Source organism: Aulostomus chinensis, chromosome 11 (assembly GCF_037954235.1).
Source record: "Aulostomus chinensis isolate RoL2024-O1b breed Wild chromosome 11, RoL_Achi_v1.0, whole genome shotgun sequence".
NCBI lineage: Eukaryota > Metazoa > Chordata > Actinopteri > Syngnathiformes > Aulostomidae > Aulostomus > Aulostomus chinensis.
In genome coordinates, this window is record NC_141330.1 from 26902178 (window position 1) to 26927274 (window position 25097).

The 25097-nt window shown below is 45.1% G+C and overlaps 1 protein-coding gene and 1 long non-coding RNA gene across 3 annotated transcripts in view; both read left to right on the top strand.

Annotated features, from left to right (window-relative positions):
* Positions 1–25097, top strand: part of tsnare1 (T-SNARE Domain Containing 1) — a 130569-nt gene that overhangs the window by 94354 nt on the left and 11118 nt on the right. For both annotated transcript variants that reach the window (XM_086217422.1, XM_086217423.1), the window contains one exon: positions 7024–7128. In XM_086217422.1, the coding sequence (XP_086073548.1) occupies positions 7024–7128 (105 nt within the window). The remainder of the gene's footprint in view (positions 1–7023; positions 7129–25097) is intronic.
* LOC147253888 (uncharacterized) lies at positions 17041–19185 on the top strand. Its single transcript, XR_015118448.1, has 3 exons — positions 17041–17093; positions 17851–17940; positions 18851–19185. It is a non-coding gene; the product is annotated as an uncharacterized LOC147253888 (long non-coding RNA).

The following is a 25097-nucleotide window of genomic DNA, read 5'->3' on the forward strand; positions in this document are numbered from 1 at the left end:
TTAAATTCACTCTTACTCTCACTCTTAGATTCATGCTTCGTTTCACTCTTCGTTTCACTCTTAGATTCTCAGCTAAGGTGCAATTCTCCCCCAAAGCTTTAATTGGAGCTATATTTGTTTGCTCTTTCTCGGTCTTCAGTCATATAATCATCCCTTCATTCTCCATGAACAGATGGAGGCGTTGACTAAAACAGCTCTCATGATGGATCGGACTGTGGAAAGAATGTTTTAACCATTAACCATTTTTGAAAAAAAAACTACTTCAGTGCAAATGTTAGAATTTGTTCGTGCTACTGCCAGATGCCACCTTTGGTCTCTGCAACAGAGTTGAAGCGTGCGTGACACCATCGGTCACATGACTCAGGGGCTGTCATGAGGAAAGGCCAGCAGGCTGATGTTGGGGAGCGTTTAGCTCCGTTTCTCACGGCGGCTGTCACAGGGCTTCTGCTCAGGATTGGCCGTAAAGTCTTTTTTTATTTGCTGCTGGTCTTAAATATCATCATCGGGGTGACTGCATGGCACTGGGAGTTTTATGTAAATTGCACATAAGCCGATTACAAGAGAGGCAGTTCCGCTGTAAACATTATTTATTTTATGGACTTCCAATTTTCCCGGCCAGATGTGATAAAGGCAGAATAATATTATGGCGATTATCTTTGCATTGCATTATTGTTGTATTATGGGGATATTTCTCATGTCACATGAGATTGCATTTTTCTCCCAGAGATGCTGCAAATTTGTCTTCCATATAAAAGAGGCAGAGCTGGAAACGACCATGTGATGTCTCTGGAAAGGTGAATGCTCCAGCACCCCCCCCTTCCCGGTCTACTCTCGTGATTCTTCTGTCCTTTTTACCCTTCAGCGAAGGGATGAGCAGATGATGCTCCTGTGGACCAGGAGATGTGTTGAAGACTTCAATCAAAATAATGGCTGATCTAAAACGGGCTAAGAGCCGAAGAAAGACAGAGGTTCGTTTTCAATATCAACAGAAATCAATGACGAAAACTGAAGAACGCCACAGAGTTTCAGTTTTCAGACTGAGAAGAGAAAAAAGATAGCGATGGATGACTTGGACGCATACTGAATAGAAAAAAACACAAATCCCATCATGCATGCATACGAAGCCTGAGTAGATCAACAGACGCACGCTGCGCCGCTTCAGTCCTCAGAGAGCGGACACGTGTTCGCGGACACGTGTTCAGTAACGTGGGCGAACTTTGCGAACGGGGGCGGCTGCACCTGAGGGGAGGAGCTGGTACTCAGGGTGGAGGACAGAGGAAGGGCCTGGACTGACAGGTTCAACAACACCTGCTCAGTTTCCCAGGTGTTGGTGGTGAGGAGGTGTCGTCACGCCACCGGACGGCTGGAGACATTCACAACTGCACGGTGAAGAAGGAATGAATAGAATCTGTCCCAATAATCATAAAACAGCATCAGGTGACTGTTAACCTGCCAGGAGAGGAGGCGCACACACACAAGTCCATATATGGATGAGAGAAAACACACACACAAGTCCATATATGGATGAGAGAAAACACACACACAAGTCCATTTATGGATGAGAGAAAACACACACACAGACACACACACACACACACACCACAGGTCTCCGTAGGGCTACAAAGACAACTGTATATATTCCAGTCATAAATGCTGATTGTAGGAGATGGCTCGTAAATTAAAACTGTAACTTTGGAAATTATACGTGCCGGAGGAGCCAAGAACCCCCCCCCCCCCCCGAAGCAGAATATTCAACACACACACGAGCAAATAAAACAACACAGATTCACTGCAGTTAGAACACAGGGGATTCCAGGCTGGTACAAGAGACAGAAATAAGAGTGACTTTCCTGAGTGACTCCAGGCTGCTGCAGCTTCTGATAGGAATCAGCGGATTATTCCAGCGATGAGCTCCTCGAAATCTAACAGAAACCTGAAGTTGGCAGGATGAAGATGATTCGCTGACCTGCTGTTGAAACTGTTTGGGGAATTGAACTGAAAAACATTTTGACAGCAGGCTGATAGCAAGTTAATAGACGAAGCCCTAAAACAACAAAAAAAAAGAAAGTGATATGAAACTGGTTTGGATCTAAATAGGGAGAATCGCCTCCTGAGATTCAAGGTCCCAGCTGAGGTGCAAGGGTGCAGTGGTCACATGGTCACATCCGCTTGTCACGCGTGACATTTCTAACCTCTAGATGGTGATGGCGCTCACAGGAGCAGGAAGGAGGTGTTGAGGTGGGGGTTTTGAGGCTTCGGTAGATGGGGTCAGCGTGTCTCCCCCGCAGAGCAGCAGCTCCAGCGCATCGTGCTGCTGAAACATGAAGACTTTTTATCCACCCAAGAAAACCACAACCTGTTTATGTGTTCCTTCCATTTGTAAAAGTGCTGCTGTCCTTTCTTTGCCTCCCCAGCGCCTCCCTGTTCTCCACAGCGTCGCCCCTCATTCAAGCAGTGAATCTGACAGTGACACAACCGCCAGACACCAATAGTCAAGTCAAAGTCAAATATAGCGCTCATATGAATGATGGCCTTTGTAGGTGGGCGTTGGTTTCAGCAGGCGCTACTGAAGGTTTTACCCGCTCCGCCTCACACGAGCCCTGTTCAATAAATCCCAGATACTCCTGCTTCTGTAGGAGGGCCAGTCGTGAGGGGGAGGTAGGAGAACTCATCACAGGTCTTTAACTCTGACAAGTGATTTATGGCTCAATAAATGAGGAAACAAGCGATGTCTTCTGATTTTAGTTCTTGGTTTAGGCAGTGCCAACAGCTGGCGGATTCTAACCTCAGGATGGAGCGAGTTCTGCTGACATGACGGTGGTCCTCAGATCTTTGACTGGTCGAGGGCCAAGTGTGACCGATGAGCTGAGGTTTCCCACCTCTGAGTCTGAGGCCAGAACGCTCCGTCAGAGGGAAGATGGATTGGTCTCTGGGGGCTGAGAGCTGCTGCTTCAGTCGAAAGATTTTCAGTATGCCAGGATTTGGCTCAAAAGTGCGTCAGAATGGAGATTGATGCAGTGATAGCAGCAGAGTGTACCTGGACCGCTGTCTGTGAGGGTCCCTGGAGGGAGGCTGCGGCGCCCTCTTGGTCTGCCCTCACTGCCGAGGTGCACCAGTGCAGATGCACAGGTTTCTTTACACAAAGCGTAGAAGTGAATGTTGTTCTCTGCTTGCATGTGCTTCACATATGAGCTTTGGCTTCAGAACAGACGTGAAGGGTGGAGACGCTCTGAAATACACGTGACTGATGTGTTCCTGCTCGTGTTGACCAGCAGTGCGTTGCCATAGTCACCATGTCTGAAGAGGAAGTCAGTTCATGTCCCCACTGATACTTAAGTGTTGATCTTGTACATTTGAACTATGGCTGCTTTTACGAGGACGTTAACACTGCGGTATTGATCTGACGCCATCATGTGACGGTTATCGTCCGGTGACCAGCGTGCGATGCTGCTCTCTGGGGTGGAAGCTTACACGTGAGGTCCTGTTGTGTTTTCAAGTAATGACAGTAAATATCCATCTCCTGCCTGGAGTCAGTAGCGCTCAGACTGAGGTACGTGGACTGTCCTGATCTTTGATTATTGGCGTGCTGCAGACATGTTTACGCCTTAATCTCACGCTGACGCCATTTTGCAGCGTTTTGCAACTCGTGCGTCGGTCAAATGTCTTTACGGCGCTGCTCCAGACTCCCGCGAGGGTCACTTACTCTGCTTTGGGATCAGAGTTCTCCACTTGTAGCAGAAAAACACTGAAATGTACCAACGTGACAGAAACTCTTTCAGGTCCAGTTCTAGAGGGAGCGCCGTGATGCAATGTGGGCGTGTCCTCGGGTGTTTTATTTAGAGTCGGGTGATGGTGGGATATCGCTGTCCATGTGATCGAGTCCTGTGAGACCGTCTTTGTATACGCAGGTGTGTGAGTATCCTTGCAGCTCCCCAGATTCAGGCTCCTCCTCCCCGTCGCTCCCCCCGCAGGAACATTCTGGTTTAAAAATACTGCATCACTTTCTGTGTAACGCTAAGCCCTTTTTGTCCCCCCTTCTACCTTATTTATTTTCTTGTCCCCCCAAATAACTCCAGCACTGGGATGAGCAGACAGAAGTAATAGAAAAAGAAGGTATGGAAGAGAGGGAGGAAATAGAGTATATAGAGCGAGGGAGCAACTCGGCGCTGTCAGAAGGAGCAGAGAGGAGAGGATGGCAGAAAAAGTTTATAAGGCGTAGTTTAGGAGCAAATGCATGAGAGAAGCAAGGGAATCTGTGGTGGCCAGCTGCAAGAGGGGAGATAGTGGAGAAAGGCTTTTAATTCTCAATCCCCACAGAGCCTTTGAAAATTACCAATCTTCTTATCACAGACGCAGGGCTGCTTATGCAAATTGTTGTGGAGTGGAACATTTAAACGGAAAATTACTCGACAGCATTTTTTTCCCCTCTTGCCTCTCCCCCTCTCCCTCTCTCTTCCACACAAAAAGCCTGTTTTGAGTCTCAGATAAGAAGATGAATTGCTCTCTCCGTGCTTTGAAGCGCGTCAGGATTTAAAGACTCCAGCCTCAGCTCTGGTCTAACGCCGCTGCTCTAGCTGCCTTTGTAGCAGAAAACAGGCTGGGAGAAAACGGGAGAAAAAGCATTTCAAAACAACATAGATTCTTTGCTCCAACACATCGCCAGCGCCTGAGGAGACAAGGAGCAGGGAAATATATAAATATTCCCTAACCCCTGCTCTTCACTCGATTAACTTTCATATTTTTGCCCAACAAAGTCAACATCATTTTTCTGAACACGGCAAGTAATTGACATGGAGGCTCATGTGCAGCGTCGAGGAAATGTTAGAAGCATCTGGAATCTAAATGACACCCCAGGCGATACGAAATATTAAGACACAGAAGTGTTGAAAACGTTCACAAGCTGAAGGCACTCGAATGAAAACACGTCCCGGTATTCAGAGGAAATTGCTGCTTTTGAATCCTAGATTGCAACCAGGCAGTAGGTGAGGACAGCTCCTTCCCTGGGAGGGGAGCGCGAGCGGCGAGGTGGTCGTTGAGCTCTGATGTGCTAAAACAGCGGATCGTGACGCGGATGGACGCGCTTTACAGGAGGCCTCCTAGTGGTTCATCAGCCGTTGATCTGCTGCCATGACACGACCTCTTCTCCTTCTTCTTCACTGGCCGTTCAGATGCAGGACCATCGTCATCCTCACGTCCGAAAATACAGATGGAAGAAATCCAGTATTTGTATGAAATAAACTATCATCATGTTGAAATATAACCTGAAAATACATAAATATACATAAAAACTAATATATACACATATATATATACACAAACACACAAATATGTATATGTCTGTGTATATAAATATATATATATATATATATCTCCACTGTATATACACACATACATATATGTGTGTATATATATATACACATATATATACATATATACATATATATATCCACTGTATATACACACATACATATATATATATATATACACACATATATATACATATATACACATATACATATATACATATATATATACATATATGTATGTGTGTATATACAGTGGAGATATATATATATATATATATATATATATATATATATATATATATATATATATATATATACACATATATATACATATATATATATATATATATATATATATACATATGTCATGTCAGAGCAGTGAAGGACCAGGTGGTGCACGAGGACCGTCTCTCACAAAAGCAGGTCAGCCACAAGGCCAGCAGCAAAGACTGGTCCTCCTTGTCTTGCTGAGGGTCCTGAGTCGCCTCCTGTCAGTCAGGACAGTGTTGACATTCTCACTAGGATGTAGAGAACACTCCTGATCTCTAGTCTGTTTAAAAACTCAGCTGAAGTGGCTGTTGTACCACAGCAGTGCAAGTGGCTGGGAGTCGCTGCCCCCGCGGTGGTCTGGCCAGGAGTGCTGCGAGTAATAGCTTCTTTTAAAAGTCAGTTTGATTCTGATGGAGGGTGAAGTCCAACCACACATTCAGATTCAGAACCTTTAAAAGTTTCAAAGCGCTGACTCATGGCTGCAGCCTCTCCGTTCATGTCGCTGGAGTAGATGGACACGTGAGCCAGCACCAGCAGGTCCACAGATCAGCTCCAGAGCACAGGAACTTCATTGTGTTTGCCTTGGACTCCAGCGCTGTGCCCATTAATGCCTCCACAACAAACAGCACCACTGCTCCACCCGGAGCTACAACCTGCAACATCGCACGCTACACATGTTGGACTGACGTTGTGTGTTAAAACACATCACATCCCTGGGGGGGTGGCTGGCGTAGGAACCTCCTGGCTGCTGTTAGCATTTAGCATTTAATTCACATTCAACCCAGCGGCAGTGTTGAAGACAGCCATGCACTGTAGAGGATTGAACCATGACACCAACCAGCATCAAACCATGACACCAACCAGCCGGTACAACCCAGCCACACTCGTCCCAAACAAACGCAGAACATGGGAGAGGCTCCCCGACAGCAAGGGGCTCAGCGTTCAGGTGAGAGGGCGGTGACACAAAGCCCTGCACCACGTATCAAACTCAGAAGACGACCTTCTCCGCGTGTCTGTGTTGTTCCTCTCCTCCGTTCTTCCTTCCGTCGACCGTGTCAGAGGAGCGAGCAGAGGGCCGCCGCTCCGCTGGCAGCTGCAGGTCGTCAGCTATCGACTCATCCCGTCAGCGAGATCTTGACGCTTCCTCCTCAGATCTGTCCAGTCATAGTGACACGCTCCTCGTTCTTGTCATTTTCACATTCCAAATTAATTTTTTAATATTGTGTTTTTGGCTGTGTGAGCGTGTGTGTGTGTGTGTGTGTGTGTGCGTGTGTGTGTGTGTGTGTGTGTGTGTGAGAGATGAGCAATGCGAGACTAATGCAGTCATGGTATTTGTCTCTTCCATCATGGGAGTTTAGGGGGGCAGGATTCAACTACTTGACCTTTGACCCTACAGCAGGAAATGTTCAGGGTTTGACCCCGCCCACTGAATTGTGTCTCCCCACAGAGGCAGCGGAGGAAGAGGAAATGCTACCTCCTGGTGGCTGGAGCCATCATCCTCACCATCCTCATCATCATCATCGCTGTTTCAGCCAGAAAATGAGGCCAAGCGGTAAGACCAGCGTGCACGTGCAGCAAGGGAGGACTGGCACCAGCACACCAGCACCTCCACACTGATACTCACACACACCTGGCAGGTAACTGGTCGCCAGCGCTGTCACCACAGGGGCCACTGATGTTTTCCCAACAAGCAGTTGACAGTTTCCTGCCTGAATCATGGGACGTTAATAACGTAGAGCCAAATACAAATGTGACGGATCCATCAAGAGTCACTTCCTGTCAGTCAGGACCATTTCTCATCCAAACGTGTGTGTGCGCGTGCGCGCGCATGTGTGTGTGTGCGCGTGCATGTGATAGCACAAACAGGCGACACTGGCTCACCTGTCAAGTGTAGAAAGGTAAAGGTGTTCTCTAGCAAAAGTCATTGTTGATCATCAGTGGGCTTTTGGATGAAACCAGGTGTGTGGTTCCCAGCAGCTGGAGATATCAGCAGGTTCAGTTCTACATCAGACCCACCAGTAAATACCAGACTGGTGGATGTTTGAGGTTCAGTTCTACATCAGATCCACCAGTAAACACCAGACTGGTGGATGTTGGAGGTTCAGTTCTACATCAGATCCACCAGTAAACACTAGACTGGTGGATGTTGGAGGTTCAGTTCTACATCAGATCCACCAGTAAACACTAGACTGGTGGATGTTGGAGGTTCAGTTCTACATCAGATCCACCAGTAAACACCAGACCGGTGGATGTTGGAGGTTCAGTTCTACGTCAGATCCACCAGTAAACACCAGACTGGTGGATGTTGGAGGTTCAGGTCTACATCAGATCCACCAGTAAAAACCAGACTGGTGGATGTTGGAGTGGTGGAGTCTTAAAAACCTGGGTTGCTAACAAGAGTCTAAAGGAGCCTCCAGAGGTCATGGAGGTCATTAAAGGTCATCAGAGGAAACACAAGAAGCCTGAAGCTTAGTGATGGTGACCTTGAAGTCATGTGACTGTTGTGTAGTTCCTTCATAGGCTAACATTAGCTTAGCATTGCTAACCATTGCATGCAGGCTTCCAGCATCATCAGAGGGTTCATTAGTGAAGATGATACCTCTTAAAAAAACATCATTCCTGTGATGCTAACTTCCTTTTGGACTACAACAACTTCCTCCCAGACAACAAAAAGCTTGACTGGAGACTTTAAACAGCCAGTAGTTGTGATTGTGGGTGTGACAGGTCATCCCTCCAGATGTCACACTGCGATTGACTGGTGACCTGTCCGTGCTGACTCCGCCTCCAATGACCACCGTCACTGAAGAGGCAGGGTGGATGGGGGTTGGATGGAAAGTACCAGTCCATCAGGGAGCCTTGCTAAAATTCCGCTGTGTTGCTGTGACCTTCTTAGTCAGATGATGAATCGGTGACGTGTTCAGACCACATTTCCATCATCACATCACTTTTCAGCTCTGCATCATCCAAGTGTGTTTGTGTCATTCGGGGGGTAAAAACTGAATTCACCCTAAAAGATGTGACATCTCCTGGAGTCGGGCTGCCTGCTCGCCACCGTGTGTCTCACATCACTCCCGGCGAGACAGCTTTCTTAACAAAGAGGTTTTTTTCTGTTGCTCAATGTTCAATACGAGATGCGCCTGCCTCCATGAAGTATTGATCGCCACCTATTCTCCTCTGGGGAAGGAAAATGGAAATCCTGTGGAACAAAAGCTTCTATTCATAAAACCGCAGGCTCAATCGATGGTCTTCGATGGCAACTGGCCCACGGCGAGGCTCAGCGGTTGGCTGTGGACGCTCAAGTGGCTTGGCGCTACCACTCGCCACAGAAGACTGACTCAGAGCTAAAATGAGGCCGATTTATTGTGAAGTTTAGAGAGACTTAACATTCACCTGAGCTATTACAAAGTGGGATGACACAAATATGGGAACTTTTTTCATGTGTGAAAATCCATTTACTCCTTTTGATGTGAACTTGAGTAATGCACTCCTGAGTAAAACTGCCAATGGTAGCTGGACTGAGACGTCAGCGTTTGGCCGTATCTCAATTTCAGTTCATCTAGGCGTCCTAAACTTGATGCAAAAACATGTAACATACAAGAAACAAGATTTAAAAACATAAACATCCTCCAGATGTTCCCTCAACGCGAGATTTACCTCCTTGATATTATTAGAACTTGAAGGTAACGAACTAGCCACAATGCTACATGTCACAGCTCCGGGTGCTAAAACGTCTTCAGTCCAGGACTCACGGGACGTCGCCGTGTCACAATATTCTCGAAATGTTGCATTACTTTTGATGATATGTTTTGCCACAAAATGTTTCTGGGTTAGCAAAACAAGATCCTGACGCTCAGCACCACCGCTGCCTTAAAAGAAAAGCTCATTGAAAAAAGAAAAAGAACATTGAAAGAACCCAAAGAAAAATTCTCAACAGTTCTCGCTGGGGAAGTTAATGAGACGAAGTGAAACCATGAATATGGTAGGGTGGCACGGTGGTGTAGTGGTCAGCACTGTGGCCGGGGCTCCTGATTTCTGTGTACGGGAACCCTCCTCCTCCTCCTCCTCCTCCTTTCCTCCTCTTCGTTCCATCTCTACTTCATTTACGCCGATCTCAGATTAGCAGCTCTTCATGTTTACTGAAATAGACCAAAATGTGTGTTTTAGCAGATGAGGCAGGATTAGTGTGTGTGTGTGTGTGTGTGTGTGTGTGTGTGTGTGTGTGTGTGTGTGTGTGTGTGTGTGTGTGTGTTGAGTAGAAGTGCGTGGGTTTATCGCCGTAGCAGAGCAGTCACAAGCCTGACTAAGTCAACAAGTCCTTCCTGTGACGCTCCAAAATCTGCAGCCACAATTCAGGAAGGTGAGAGAACAGTGAAGTGGTTTAGCACCAGTTTAACCGTTAAATAAGTCTTTCCAAATACAGTTGGGCAACCGCTCACATCTCATCATTAATGTTTGTGAATGTATGTACTGCATGTATTGATTTTCATGCATGAATAAGGTTGAATTCTTGCAGTCGGTCAGGTTTCTCTTCACTTTCATTGCTGGAGGCAAAGCGATGATGTGGTGCGTTTCTTTTAGCCCTGACGCTAAAGGAAGCATCCGTAACTCTTTAATGTCCTCACCAAATTACTCGTTCGCGTTTTTATTTCCCAAATGCAAAAAAACCCCATGAAACTCAACCTCCCAGTTGTCATGTCTGTAAAAGTATCACATACATACAAATACCTGGTCCATCGTCGTGGTTTTCATTGGGAGGAGTTGATGAGGGGATCTACGATGACATCAGCAGTTCATCGCTGTCGTTTCTAGAGGCGTTTCTTCCTCGCTCATTTGGAAATCACAGAAAACAATTTGGTAAATAAGAAATGGGATTTAGGGGCCAAGTGTTGGAAATCTGGAAATCAATTAAGAACCTCGGGAAGATTATTATCAGTAAATATCAGCGATCAGTTTTTAAATGTCGGCACTGGAGCAACTGGTTAGAAAACGAACGATTGTTTCATTTTCCACATGATGATTGTACTGCAGTCCAAGTGTCTTTCAGTTTCAGTCCTGCGTTTCTCAATTATTATATGTTACATTTCGCCCCCCCCCCACTCTCCAACATGACTATAAATAGTGTCATTGGTCTATAAAATTGTTATAAGTACACCTTTGCATCACATTGTATCCTTATTAACATTAAAGACATGAAAAAAGAAAGAAATATAGATCAACTACAAGAAGATATAACTTTATAATCATTGTTTTTTAGTCGTGCATCAATTTGCCTGAAATTAAAAAAAAATTAAATCCTCTTTTCCCAGTATTTGAACTATAAATTTGACCAACTTACAACAAAGAGTAACTTTATTAGCATGGTTTGTTGAAGCCCAGCGCTCCATTCGCTTCCTCGTGTTTCCTCGTCTTAGCTTCTTAGCTAACCAGACTGTTGTTTGTCTCATTGTCTCTGTCTTTTCATACATAATATTTCTCCATGGTGTCTCTGGAGGGTTTGTTCACTGCACTTCGTATCTTCCGCTCTGTGCTGTGTTTGTGCATGCTGGTCCAAAAAAGCTTGACTCCAGCGGAATCAAAATTCTAATGGGTCCAGTTTAAAAAAAAAAAAAAAAGCTTGCGTCCGGAGGCCTGTCGCAGTTTTTTATGAGCACTGATTTCCCTGCGAGGCGACGCCTGCGTGCCAGCCAGCAGTGGAGGTGTGTCTGTCTGCTCAGCTATGAGCTTCAGATCAAATGGAGCAGCCTACATTCCAAGAATACTTCAACAGAATTTATTGTCCGTTTTCTCCACATTAACCTTAAACCTCTTGTCCAGCAGGGGGCCCCACAGGTCTTAAAGTGCATTCAATAATATCTCAACACTCGTCAGTCATTTGTCCATCAACATCAAACATGTGACAAAATCCTTCTGTTTCAAGTTAGCACTTTGCTATTCAGCTGCACACAACAATACAAAGTAAAAACTCAGAGCTTGATGAAAAACCTGTGTTCCTTCAAAATAAAATGCTGAACTCAACATAAAAAAAAATAAAATATGAAACCTTCTGCATGATAGATTTCGCCCCTTTAAAATAAAGCACTCAAAATATGAAACTCTCTTCACCAGGTTTTTATCTCGAGTCCGTGCACTCGTCTTTAAATGTTCGGTTCTCACCGTCTACCTCTCTCCTCTTCAGCACGCCATCCTTCTCTTCAACCACGAACTGAATGAATTTTCTTTCCTTCTATCGGTGTTCGGTCTTCAGCGCCAGCTCTGGGGGACTGGTGCAGGCGTCAGCTCACGTCACTGGTATCAAGATACTGAGACAAAAACATGGCCTCCCTGAAATGTTCTGTTTATTTAATGTGTTTAACATTTTTAGAAACATAAGCTGTTAAAATTGCTTGGTCACAACTTTGACTGTAGGTTCAAAACGGAAAACAGCGGCGTCGGTGTCAACTCTCTCAGAGGTGTTTGATGCGGGAGAGCCTGCGAGCGTTATGTTTACAAGTTTGCGTCATCATCGACACCTCCACCCCCCTCACACCGAGCCGGCACGTAGACGGCTTGGATTCACATCACAATGGAGACGGCAATCAGTGAACCCTCGGAGGAGGAATATTGCCGGGCTAAAACTGACCCCCAATTTGCTGCACGCAAAAAAGACGGGCGAATTAGCGACTAGTTGGCCAGTGTGGAAGCGCCTAACATGACAGTCGACTGAGTTCTTGTAAAATCATCCCCTCATTACATCATGTTTTTACCCCATTGATATCAACCTGTTTAACACAAATGTGCCGATCCAGTCGCTTTACTCTCAGCAGGTTACTGTTTCCTGAATCACTCCGTTTTAGAGAAGCAAGACAGAGTGTTGGAACATGGAGGTTCTGCTCCACTGGCAGTTGAACCACGCGACAAAATGTTTCCCAATTCACTAGAAATTCAGCTCAAGCGTCTCCATCAAACTGATTGATGTCACATATCACGCAACAACAGGCACCTGCCGAGAGCACAGGTGCCGCGAGCTCCTCTCAGCGAGTGAATATGAAAACCAACACTACATCCATCAGCCTGCTAGCATCTGCAACATGTTAGCTTTGTCTACACAGTCACAGGAGGTCAGCAGTAGCTGCTGTGGGATTATGTTAGTGCACGTGCACACACACACACACACACACACACACACACACACACACACACACACACACTTTAAAAGACAGAACAATTGTGTTATTCATTAGCTGCTTTGCCAGGGAGTCAGAGTGCACAAATGTGAAAGAAGAATGTGGGGCAACGTAGGAAGGGGAAAGTCGGTGCCATAAATCAGAGTAATGAAGGTGCCGATGACAGAAATAACTGGGGAGCCACTTGTGCTCTCAGATCAATTGCCTGGCACTCTCAATAGTACGGAGCTGGCACCGCTCTCATTCATGCACAGGTACCAAAGTTACAGGGACATTTCTCAGTCTGCAGGTCGGAGGAGTTGGATGTGCTAAAGGTTTCCTGTCTGCTACAAGACACAAGTGAAAAGAAAAACACAACACTTGAGCAACACAGGAATGAGGTGTTGCTGTAGTCCAACAGGGAGTTAGCATATCATGGAAGAGGAATTGTTATAGTCCAACAAGGAGTGATCATGTCAGGGATGAAGTATGTTTGTAGTCCAAGAGGAAGTGGTCATCTCCTGGTTCCTCCACCAACAGGAAGTGGTCATCTCCTGGTTCCTCCACCAACAGGAAGTGGTCATCTCCTGGTTCCTCCACCAACAGGAAGTGGTCATCTCCTGCTTCCTCCACCAACAGGAAGTGGTCATCTCCTGCTTCCTCCACCAACAGGAAGTGGTCATCTCTTGCTTCCTCCACCAACAGGAAGTGGTCATCTCCTGGTTCCTCCCCCAGCAGCCAATAGGAACGCTCCATGTGATTGTGGTGATTGAACCAGTAAATCAGCTCTGGTGAAGAGAAGTTGACGATCTTCCAGGTTCAGTTCATCAAGATCATCTTCACTGATGAACCCTCTGATGATGCTGGAAGTGTTTACTGGTGGATCTGATGTAGAACTGAACCTCCAGCATCCACCAGTCTGGTGTTTACTGGTGGATCTGATGTAGAACTGAACCTCCACCATCCACCAGTCTAGTGTTTACTGGTGGATCTGATGTAGAACTGAACCTCCAGCATCCACCGGTCTGGTGTTTACTGGTGGATCTGATGTAGAACTGAACCTCCAACATCCACCAGTCTGGTGTTTACTGGTGGATCTGATGTAGACCTGAACCTCCAACATCCACCGTTCTGGTGTTTACTGGTGGATCTGATGTAGACCTGAACCTCCAACATCCACCGTTCTGGTGTTCACTGGTGGATCTGATGTAGAACTGAACCTCCAACATCCACCAGTCTGGTGTTTACTGGTGGATCTGATGTAGACCTGAACCTCCAACATCCACCGTTCTGGTGTTTACTGGTGGATCTGATGTAGACCTGAACCTCCAACATCCACCGTTCTGGTGTTCACTGGTGGATCTGATGTAGAACTGAACCTCCACCATCCACCGGTCTGGTGTTTACTGGTGGATCTGATGTAGACCTGAACCTCCAACATCCAACAGTCTGGTGTTTACTGGTGGATCTGATGTAGACCTGAACCTCCAACATCCACCAGTCTGGTGTTTACTGGTGGATCTGATGTAGAACTGAACCTCCACCATCCATCGGTCTGGTGTTTACTGGTGGATCTGATGTAGAACTGAACCTCCAACATCCACCAGTCTGGTGTTTACTGGTGGATCTGATGTAGACCTGAACCTCCAACATCCAACAGTCTGGTGTTTACTGGTGGATCTGATGTAGACCTGAACCTCCAACATCCACCAGTCTGGTGTTTACTGGTGGATCTGAGGTAGAACTGAACCTCCACCATCCTCCAGTCTAGTGTTTACTGGTGGATCTGATGTAGAACTGAACCTCCACCATCCATCGGTCTGGTGTTTACTGGTGGATCTGATGTAGACCTGAACCTCCAACATCCAACAGTCTGGTGTTTACTGGTGGATTTGATGTAGACCTGAACCTCCAACATCCACCATTTTGATGTAGAACTGAACCTGCTGATATCTCCAGCTGGTTTTAACCACAAACCTGATTTATGACACCAAACTGATTGAGCAGACTCTCAACAGCTTATTTACGACGTATTCCTCCGCCCACTGTACATGTTAGAAATCGCTGGTCACAGATGCACTACTTTACTGCAAATGCATATACTTTCTCTCCTCACCTGAAGGTTCCTCAAACCCAATTCACAGTCATTGTGTGAGTGTGAGTGTGTGTGTGTGTCTGTGAGTGTGAGTGTGTGTGTTTGTGTGAGTGTGTGTGTGTGTGTGTATGTGTGTGTGTTAGTGTATGTCTTGATCAAACTGTTCTGAATTTGAACCAAACTTCTATAATTTAAAAAAAATGAATTCGAGCCACTGTTATTTGGCCATGTGTGGAGCCCCCCCAACACACACCAACTGATAAATATGAAAGCATTAATGCAGTGAATTCATGTTATATTTAGTCTCCAAAGCTGCTTTAGTCACTATGAAACAGCAGCACAGAAAGAAGCTTATTCAAATGATGTAAAACGCTAAGTTGACAACACAGAGTAGGAATTCAGGAGCGCTGTGATACGGCAAAATCATACATATTCAACAGAAAGGGAGGTTTCAGCAACAATGCAACAACAAGAATGGCACATCTCTCTTTACCTCAGAGCTGTTCCCAGCGAGCTCTGTCTGACGGACTTTTGGATGGTTGCGTCACCGCCATCGGACATTTAACACCAGTATGACCGTCTGGAATGAACATGACCAACAGCTCAACAAGTTGTTCATATTTATAATTGACAGAAATATCATCACGTGTCTGGCATCATTATGAGCGCGGCTGCTGGGGCTGCCCGCTAGCCCCGTGAGGTGGCTACTTCTGCTGAGGGAGGTCCGTTGCAGTGCGGACCGTAGATGTGCAGGGGTCCGTCCCTGTGAGCCAGTGAGTTGCTGCCACAGTTAGTGGAGTTCTCTGGGCCTCGTATCGTTAATCCATGTCTATGAACAAGTGTGACAATAAGCTCTCTGTCTGAACAGCAATCCTCTTAGGCGAAGCTTTGTGGGTAAACTCGCCTCATGCAAATTCTAAACCCCATTAGCTTTGAGGCACTAGTCAGCCGCATTGAGATTAATGGCCAAGTGACTACTTGATTTAATAGGGTTAGTTCGCATCTTCCCGGGGAAAAATAAACAACAAAGTTAATGCAAGACATTTGTCACTGATGTCCTCAATGTCTGACTGGAAGAAGTTTCTTTGGCGTCAAACAGTCAGGAAGCTCTGCAGATGTCACGTGTCCAGTCAGAAGTCGTTGTGGACTCTAACCCTAACCCTAACCCGAAGGTGGAAGGTTCCTGTGCATTTTGCTAAATGACCACATGTGGATGTGTGAAGCTCTACGGGACATGAACGGAGCCAGGGGAGGAGGTGCTGGGCAATTTTTCATTACGGGGTAAAAAATGAAAATCCGTATTTATCTTTTTCCATGCCGTCAGCTTACTCCAAACTTTGCTGCAGGGGATTACTGGCTGGGTGTGTGAGGCTCCGTCACCACCAAGTGGGAGACAACACAGTGTGACAACAGCGACGTGAGACGCTGCCGACTCCTCCGACTCACAGCTGTAGAGACGTGATTAGCCCGAAGTTGAGTAGAAGACTTTAAATACTTCTTCATGACCTTTAATCCCCAATCAAATCAAACTGTTACTCTTCCCTTACTGACAAACACAAGCAAACACTCCAGCGTGTCGACTCAGCAGCTCCCAGCATGCACTTCTCTCCACCGCTCAGGAGATCGGAGATTACCTAAAGCTGACTGATGCCTTCAACAGGTGAAATGAGCGTCATTCTCAAGCGGAGGGCTTAATGCCGGATGCCATCACATGACAAGAGGGACGGGGACAGCTCAGAAACGGGGGGGGGTTCTTACACTCTGAGAAAGCACATTTACTGTTAATGCACAGGAAACATCCAGAAGCAGCTGCTACGATAGGAGATGACGTGCCTACCACACGAGGCCACCTGTGACGCCACTGCACAGGGTGTGTGTGGGGGGGTGATAGCAGGGTCCACAGCACCAGGTCAGATACCTCCGTACTGGTTGAAAACATCAGCTCTGTGTACATGCTAGCTGTGGCCACTCGCAGGTCGAGGGGTTTAACCAGCACAGAGACGTCCTCCCCAGCAGCAAACAGCAACATAACACGCCCATATATGGCCATCCTCCACAGGGATCAGCAGCGCAGACGACTCACTCAGTCTGGTAACAGGCGAGGCACCTATTAGCATTATAGCATCGGCACATCCTGCCGTTCTCCTCCAGCAGAGACGTCCCTGCAGTGGCTGAGCAGGTTCATCGCAGGCTGGCGGCAACCTCCAACCATTCAACGTGCAAAACTGGTCCAAGGTTTAAATTGACCTGTTTCAGACGTCAGCATCACATTTGCATGTGGTGAGTGTGGTGAAGGGAGTTGACAACATTAAATGAAACCAGTGTTTAATGACCATCATAAGTCGTCATCGTCGTCGTGAAAGCCACTGATTCACTGACTGTGTGTTCACACCGTAAGCGAATTTGCGCATTCGCACGAACACTTTCCATTCAAAGTCTATGCAAACGCGTGAGTGAGTCGGGCGGCACGAATGAGGTGAATGCGCAAATTCGCGACGCGAAATTTTGCCATTCGCGCAAGTTGAAAATATTCAACTTTGGCAAAAAATTCACGTTACGACAGCCAATCAGCGTTGAGGATGTCCCGACGTCATGGCTGACTGTGAAGATGGAGGACAAGTTGATTGTGGCGATGTGTGGGAACAGACGGAGCCCCTGGAGGAGCTCGATTCACCGAGCGGGGAAATTCACTGAGCTGAGCTTGCCTCTAGATGGTGTTGATAACCCAGATACGACGGCGTTTAGTTTTCTGTCGTATTTCGGCCTTCCACGGCAGGTACAACACAACAGTTCTTTGAATGTCCGTGGTGAAATGGCGGAAAGAAACATTGCCGGAAATACTTGCTACTCGGGCAGGTGAGCGAATTCGCGCGAATGACACAAATGGACACTAAAATGATCCGGCGTCAAATTCGCACGAATAACGCGACGCGAAATTCGCATTCGCGTTTGGTGTGAACACACAGTGAGGCTGCGCACTCTTGTACAGTCGGTGGCAGGATGCACCTAAACGTTGCTTGCGATCCACCTTTTACAGAAGAAGACGAAGGCGGCAACTGTACTGCCAGGAGCGATCGGACTTGAACACAAACCTTTCAAACCCTTTTACTCTTTCAGTCCCTTAAAGGTAAGACATTTAATGTTATTTACATGTCTCACTTCATCTAAAGCCTGTTTGACTGAGCGAACGAGGACAGTTTGTTACTTTAAAAAAAGATTTGCGATGGCGGTTTCAGACGCCATGTCTGCCCCTCTGGCAGTTTGCTGAATGCTGAACGCAGTTAGCAGCTAACTAGCTAGCTAGCAGCTAACTAGCTAGCTAGCAGCTAACTAGCTAGCTAGCAGCTAACTAGCTAGCTAGCTAAATGCAGGAGAAAACATCAGAGAGAAGAGAAAGTTGGACGGGGAATCGCCCAGTTGAACATTGTTACTCTCGTTTGTCATGCTAATCAAGTGCTACGCTGTAAACTGTGGGTGTTTGCATTATTCTATGATATATTTGTCATAATTATTCTTCATAGATAAATTACGGCCGTAGACTGCACATCAGATGTATGAGTTATAAACATGGAAACAACCTGAGTGAATGCAAGTTGCAACTGTAGAAAAGAACACTTCCAGTATGAGGGGGCAGAGACGTGTAGTCAAACAGGACGTAGTAACTCGCCTCTGTAGGGGGGGATGGGAACCCTGAATGACGGAACCCCCACTCGATGATATTTTTTCTAACACTACATGTTAGCAACACACCACGGGCTGAGGTTGGCTCTTCTTGTTGTTTCTCTGCTGTGACTTTTTAATTTCTTTTGTCTTATTTTATTCATGAGCAGTACTTTGTTAAGGCTGTAGCTGTCCTTTGAACTGCTATGTAATCTTAGATTAAGACGGATTAAAATGGAAGAATACCCTGGGGGAACAGAACATCTTTTTTTGGGGGGGGTAGGTTTAAGGTTACAGGGGAAGAGGTTTTTTTGCTTGTTTAATTAAAATACCAAGTATAATCACTGTGTAATTGTGATCGTGTAATTCAATTATAGGCTCCTTACCAATGGCTTGATGGCCCAATTTAATCTTAAAGGGAAGCGGAAAAATAAAAGATGGCCTTTGAGAAGACGAGGAGCTACGTGGCGGTGCGAGGCCAGACCATTCAATCTTTAATCCTTTAAATTTGGCTAAACATGTTCTGGGCATGAAACAGCACATTGTGGACCAGCAAGGGGAGGCCGGGAGTCGAGCCTGAATTAAAATAGTTGTTAAAAGATTACTAGTTGTAAACAGTTCTAGTTACTTGAAAGTAGTTTGTGTAAATATGTGTTAATAGTTTGTTAATAATTGTAAATCCTCTGAAAGTACTTGTAAGTAGTTGTAAATGTTGGTGTTAATAGTTGTAAAAAAATCAATGTGAATTGTAAATAAATGTAAAATGTTGGTGTAAATAGTTGGAAATGTGTGTCAGTTTGTTTTCCTAGAATTCTTTCTTCACTTTTTTCCTGAATGGGAGTCTTTGGCTGCCCCTAGAACCCTTCGGGGGACAGTTCTGAAATTTGGAACACATGGAACTGTAAAACTTCTGTCATTTTATCATTCTGAGCTATAATCAACAAAATGCTTTGTTTTGTTAACAAACAGTGGCAATTTTTTAACTTTATTTCTATTTGTCAATATTTACAATAAACAAATTTTTTGGCCACAACAAACTGAACAAAACAAATACAAAAAACAAAGCCACAATAAAACAAAAACACAGGGGGGTGTTACTATTCTTCATTTATAGCAACTCAGTCTCATGTCAAAACGTGAAAAGGCTCCGTTTGTCCACAGGTCCAAACCTATCAGTTCTACCATGAAGGCCTAAAAATTGTGGAATGGGTACGTTTTTTTCCCCCTTTTCTTTTCTATTGGAGCGCTGGTAGGTCATGTGACTCTTTCATGCGGGCCTCTCAAAACAAAAACATGGCGGCCGCTCCTGTCATTGTCGGAGGAGAGTGCCTTATTCCAAGAGAGTTTTGATTTAAAAAAACATTCTGATGACATTTCTAGCGAGAAATATACATTTTGTTTTCATAATCTTCGCTCAGTTCTTGTGTATAAACTTTGGTTTGTTCGTTGTTACGATGAATTGTTCACCTCTCGGAAGAGAGTCGTTACAGTGTCACCTTTCTGCTGTTGCTATGGTTCAAACCACGGGAACCTAAATGGCGTTTATGTGATTGTATTTTGTTGTTACATTGCGTCGTTATCTGAGTTGATAATATATTTGTGTGATTGTTGACTAATAAAAATAATATAAAACATATTGGCCCAGGAATTACCATCAAAAGATAAAATAGCTACGCTTGTTTGTTGTTGTTTGTGTGATTGTTGACTACAGCTGTTCAATAAAAATAAGATGAAAGTGCGCCAGGAATTCCACATATCCGCTTCCGTGGAAGTCATTTACGGTCATTTAAAAGAGTTTTATGACAAAGTCGAGGAAGCTGGGAAAAATCTTACATTTCTGAGCAAACTTTGACCGCCGGGTTTCAAAAAGAAAATCCGCGCTTCAGTCACATCCACCGCAAACCTGAAACGGCATATTGACCTGAAGCACTTTCAAGGGATGTGCAAGTAAATAAAGGATGCAGAGGGACACAAAATTGAAAATGAAGATGCAGTGTGACACATTGTTAGAACTGATGAAATAATTGCTGTCTGTGGTACCACATGGGCTGCAGCAATCATTAAAAAAATATATAGCGCAAAGGAACTTCTGGGAAAAAAGAACTGAACGAGTTCATTTTTAGAACCATGAACTTCGTTCAAAATTTTGAATTCCGAACTTTGAACTGAACTAGTTCATTTTAAAATCAGTCAGCTGAACTTTGAACGAGTTCATGTAGAAAATGAACTTTCCCAACACTGTTTGTCTTGATGTTTAGCAACCCTTCAGACCCCTCGAGTGACTCTTCTGCGAAAAATCTAGTAGCTACATGTCTAGTAACTTTTTTTTCTCGGTGTTATGGGAGGCTTCAAGAGACTGTAACATAAAAGCACATATTGTTCTTCCTATTCTCAACGAGCAGTGGATCCTGCTCTGGGCCTCTCCCCTGTCCCAAAGCACTCACAGGCGGCCCTGTCCTTGTGTAGAAGACTGTCCCTCTCAGCTGCAGCAAGAGCAGTGGATGTCCACCCCTCTGCATCCAGAGGAAGTGACAAATATATATACTTTTTCAGGTCTTGTGAGCACGTTCCTCCGTTCCCCAGTTCATGTCCTTAATGAGCAGCTGGTCCAACCGCCCCCCCCCCCAAAGAAAAAGTTCATTTGTAAGTCTAAACATATTTAAGATGTTTTTCACACACTTGTCTGTCTCCAATAATGAGAATCCGTTATCTACCACATAAAGTCCATTATATATAAATTCAGTATTATGCAAATTAACTGATGATGCCATCTAGCGATGTCTGGCTACTATTGGGACAGCCAATAGCTGCTTTTTGGGATTTGGAATCGATTGTTCCCACCACATGAATACATTTTAGCCAAAGGTTTGTCAAAATCATTGCATTGAATGTTCATAGCATATTTAGCATCCAGTGAACAGTTGTTATCAGAATAAATACTTGTGGTTTTTACTGGCATAACTTTCAGCTTGCATGCAAAAAGAGAGTCACAGTCAATTTAAACCCAGAAGTCAGTTTTATTTCAAATAAATTAGACAATTGCACAAATGAAAATGAAAGGAAGATGGTTTAAAAAAACATTCTCCACTCCAAAGCTTCTTAAAGGTCATTTTAAGGTTTAAGGGTGGTGGTGAGGACACCCTGATCCTCCCTGTCATGGCTGCCATGATGTTTTCTTGTGGTGCTGTGGTTCTTCTGATGAAGGGTGGCATGTTTGCTGTCTCAGGCTCCACCAAATATCTTCTTTGGGATGCCAAAATATGGCCTCTTCAGGACTCCATCTTCCCCGGCATTGGTGACACAAGGGTTTCTTGTGCCGCATCACTTCAAGTAGAGGACCCCATCATCCTTCGACCGAATGGTGGGACGATGTACCCGGCAGAGGACGCAGTGACCCTTCGTCACATCAGTGCCGCAATTCTTTACAGGAACAGCCCAGGCTTTTGTGTTTGGCTCTGTGCTTCCTGCACAGAGCACCAGGATCTATCCTTCAAAACATGTAGCAAATTCTCTGGTAGTATGAGAATTCAGGGGCAGGGGCCAGTCTCCGGATCTTTGCCTGCATGGCACTGCAGTTCACGCACGCCTTGCAAAATAATTATTGTGCAGTGAAATAAAGGTGCTTTGGGCAGGGGATGGCTCCCACATCCTGTCCATCATTCTATCGCTGGCACCATAGTACCCAAGGTACTTCCTACCAAGCTTGGTGAAGTAGTCCTCTTCAACAGCAACACTGGTGCTTGGGGCAGGGGTCGGCCTCCAGATCCGTCTCTCCCTGGCACGGCTGTTCATGGTGCGGCGATGCACCTGGCAGAGGAAGCTGTGACCCTTCGTCACATCAGTGCCGCAATTCTTTACGTAAGGAACAGCCCGAGCTCTTGTGTAATGTCTGGCTCTGTGCTTCCTGCACAGAGCATCGGGATCGATCTTTGAGAACAGGTGGCAAATTCTCCTGTGGTAGGAGAATTCAGGGGCAGGGGTCGGCCTCCAGATCCTTCTCTCCCTGGCTTGGCTGTTCATGGTGCGGCGATGCACCTGGCAGAGGAAGCTGTGACCCTTCGTCACATCAGTGCCGCAATTCTTTACGTAAGGAACAGCCCGAGCTCTTGTGTAATGTCTGGCTCTGTGCTTCCTGCACAGAGCATCGGGATCGATCTTTGAGAACAGGTGGCAAATTCTCCTGTGGTAGGAGAATTCAGGGGCAGGGGTCAGCCTCCGGATCTTAGCCTGCCTGGTGCAGCAGTTCACTCCATAATTATTTTGCCTTGCAGCATTGGTGCTCGGGGCAGGAGTTGGTCTCCAGACAATGTCCTCCATGGCACCGTAGTTGCTGCTATGCTGGGCGGCGGATGGCTCCCAGATCATGTCCATAACCTCATTGCTTGCGCTGTAGTATCTTTGGAGCTGGGACTGGACCAGATACATCACAAAGGAACTCATAATGGGGCTTCAAAAGTCTCTGCCGGTGCTGAATTGTCTTCCACTTGCTCTCAGTTTTGTCTGGTCCCAACTTGCTCTCAAGTTGCTAGATGTGTTCTTTCTTTCTATATATGTGTTCTCTCACCACTTCTACATTCAGTCATGTCTTCTGCTGTCATGTCAAGATGACAGTCACAAGCCAGAATGTCTTCCTGTGATCTCGTGGACTGAGACTTAGCAGGCTGTGTTCTCGTGAGGGTCAGAATTCAACCTTCATCTTGAGTTGAGAATTACAACGCTCCCATTTTATGTGCGCATTTTTATAAAGTCCAGGCCAAGAAAAGCCATCTTTTTTTGTAATAAAATTTGTAATGATGCTATCTTGTGATAATGGGTAATTATCTTGTTGTTGTGATTGTGGATTAATTCATCTGGCTGTTTCAGCATGTTCAAGTTCATGATCAAGTTCATGCCAAAATATATTTGATGAGGACTATAATTTTCTGGCCTCAATCAGAATGTGGGCATTTTGTTGTCATCAACATTATTTCTCAGCTCTGTAAGTTTTGAAAACTATGTGGGGAACTCGTTGAACGAGTAAAGTATGCATTTCTGTGTGCAAACTAGTGAGGGGCGTGGGTGCATGTCAGGATATTTTGCCACCAACACAGAATCCACACTTTAGTCATGTGATGAGATGGCTACTCTGCTCATGATGTTAATGGACGAATTGCGAATTGAAAGAGTAACACAAATGTGTTTATGAACAAAACACATGTCTTCAGTAGACTTTGATCCAACATTTGAAGGTCACAGGGAAACTCATTTGCCTCTCGTGCTGCCAGTTCAACCCACTTTGGCGGATGACCCACTCAGTCACCTCAGTTTCAACTTTGTTTTGAATATTCTATTGTGGATGCATGGGAATGTGGACAAAATGTCCTTTCTCAGAAGAGGGATTCGAATTCACACCTCCAGGAGAGAGTGGGGTCACCTTCCTTAATTTATCGGTGAATTACCGCTTCAACAAACATGCCACATAACAACCCTGTCTCATGTCAAAACGTGAAAAGGCTCCGTTTGTCCACAGGTCCAAACCTATCAGTTCTACCATGAAGGCCTAAAAATTGTGAAATGTGTACGTTTTTTTCCCCCTTTTCTTTTCTATTGGAGCGCTGGTAGGTCATGTGACTCTTTCATGCGGGCCTCTCAAAACAAAAACATGGCGGCCGCTCCTGTCATTGTCGGAGGAGAGTGCCTTATTCCAAGATAGTTTTGATTTAATAAAACATTCTGATGACATTTCTAGCGAGAAATATACATTTTGTTTTCATAATCTTCGCTCAGTTCTTGTGTATAAACTTTGGTTTGTTCGTTGTTAAGATGAATCGTTCACCTCTCGGAAGAGAGTCGTTACAGTGTCACCTTTCTGCTGTTGCTATGGTTCAAACCACGGGAACCTAAATGGCGTTTATGTGATTGTATTTTGTTGTTACATTGCGTTGTTATCTGAGTTGATAATATATTGTGCTATGGTGGTTGCTAAGGACGCCATTACGGACGAGCGTCATTTCAAGAAAGGTTTGATTTTAAAAAGCATTTTAAGGAAATTTCTGGCGAGAAATATACATTTTATTTCCATAATTTTCGCTCAGTTTAATCAAAAGATAAAGTAGTAAAAATGTTTGTTTGTTTTTTTCCTCGGAGTGATCTACAACTTCCAGATTTTCTCAAGGAAGAACTGGGGGGCCGACTTCCACGGAAGCAGATAAATGGAATTATTTTTATTGAACAGCTGTAGTCAACAATCACACAAACAACAACAAACAAGCGTAGCTATTTTATCTTTTGATGGTAATTCCTGGGCCAATATGTTTTATATTATTTTTATTAGTCAACAATCACACAAATATATTATCAACTCAGATAACGACGCCATGTAACAACAAAATACAATCACATAAACGCCATTTAGGTTCCCGTGGTTTGAACCATAGCAACAGCAGAAACTTGACACTGTAACGACTCTCTTCCGAGAGGTGAACGATTCATCTTAACAACGAACAAACCAAAGTTTATACACAAGAACTGAGCGAAGATTATGAAAACAAAATGTACATTTCTTGCTAGAAATGTCATCAGAATGTTTTTTTAAATCAAAACTCTCTTGGAATAAGGCACTCTCCTCCGACAATGACAGGAGCG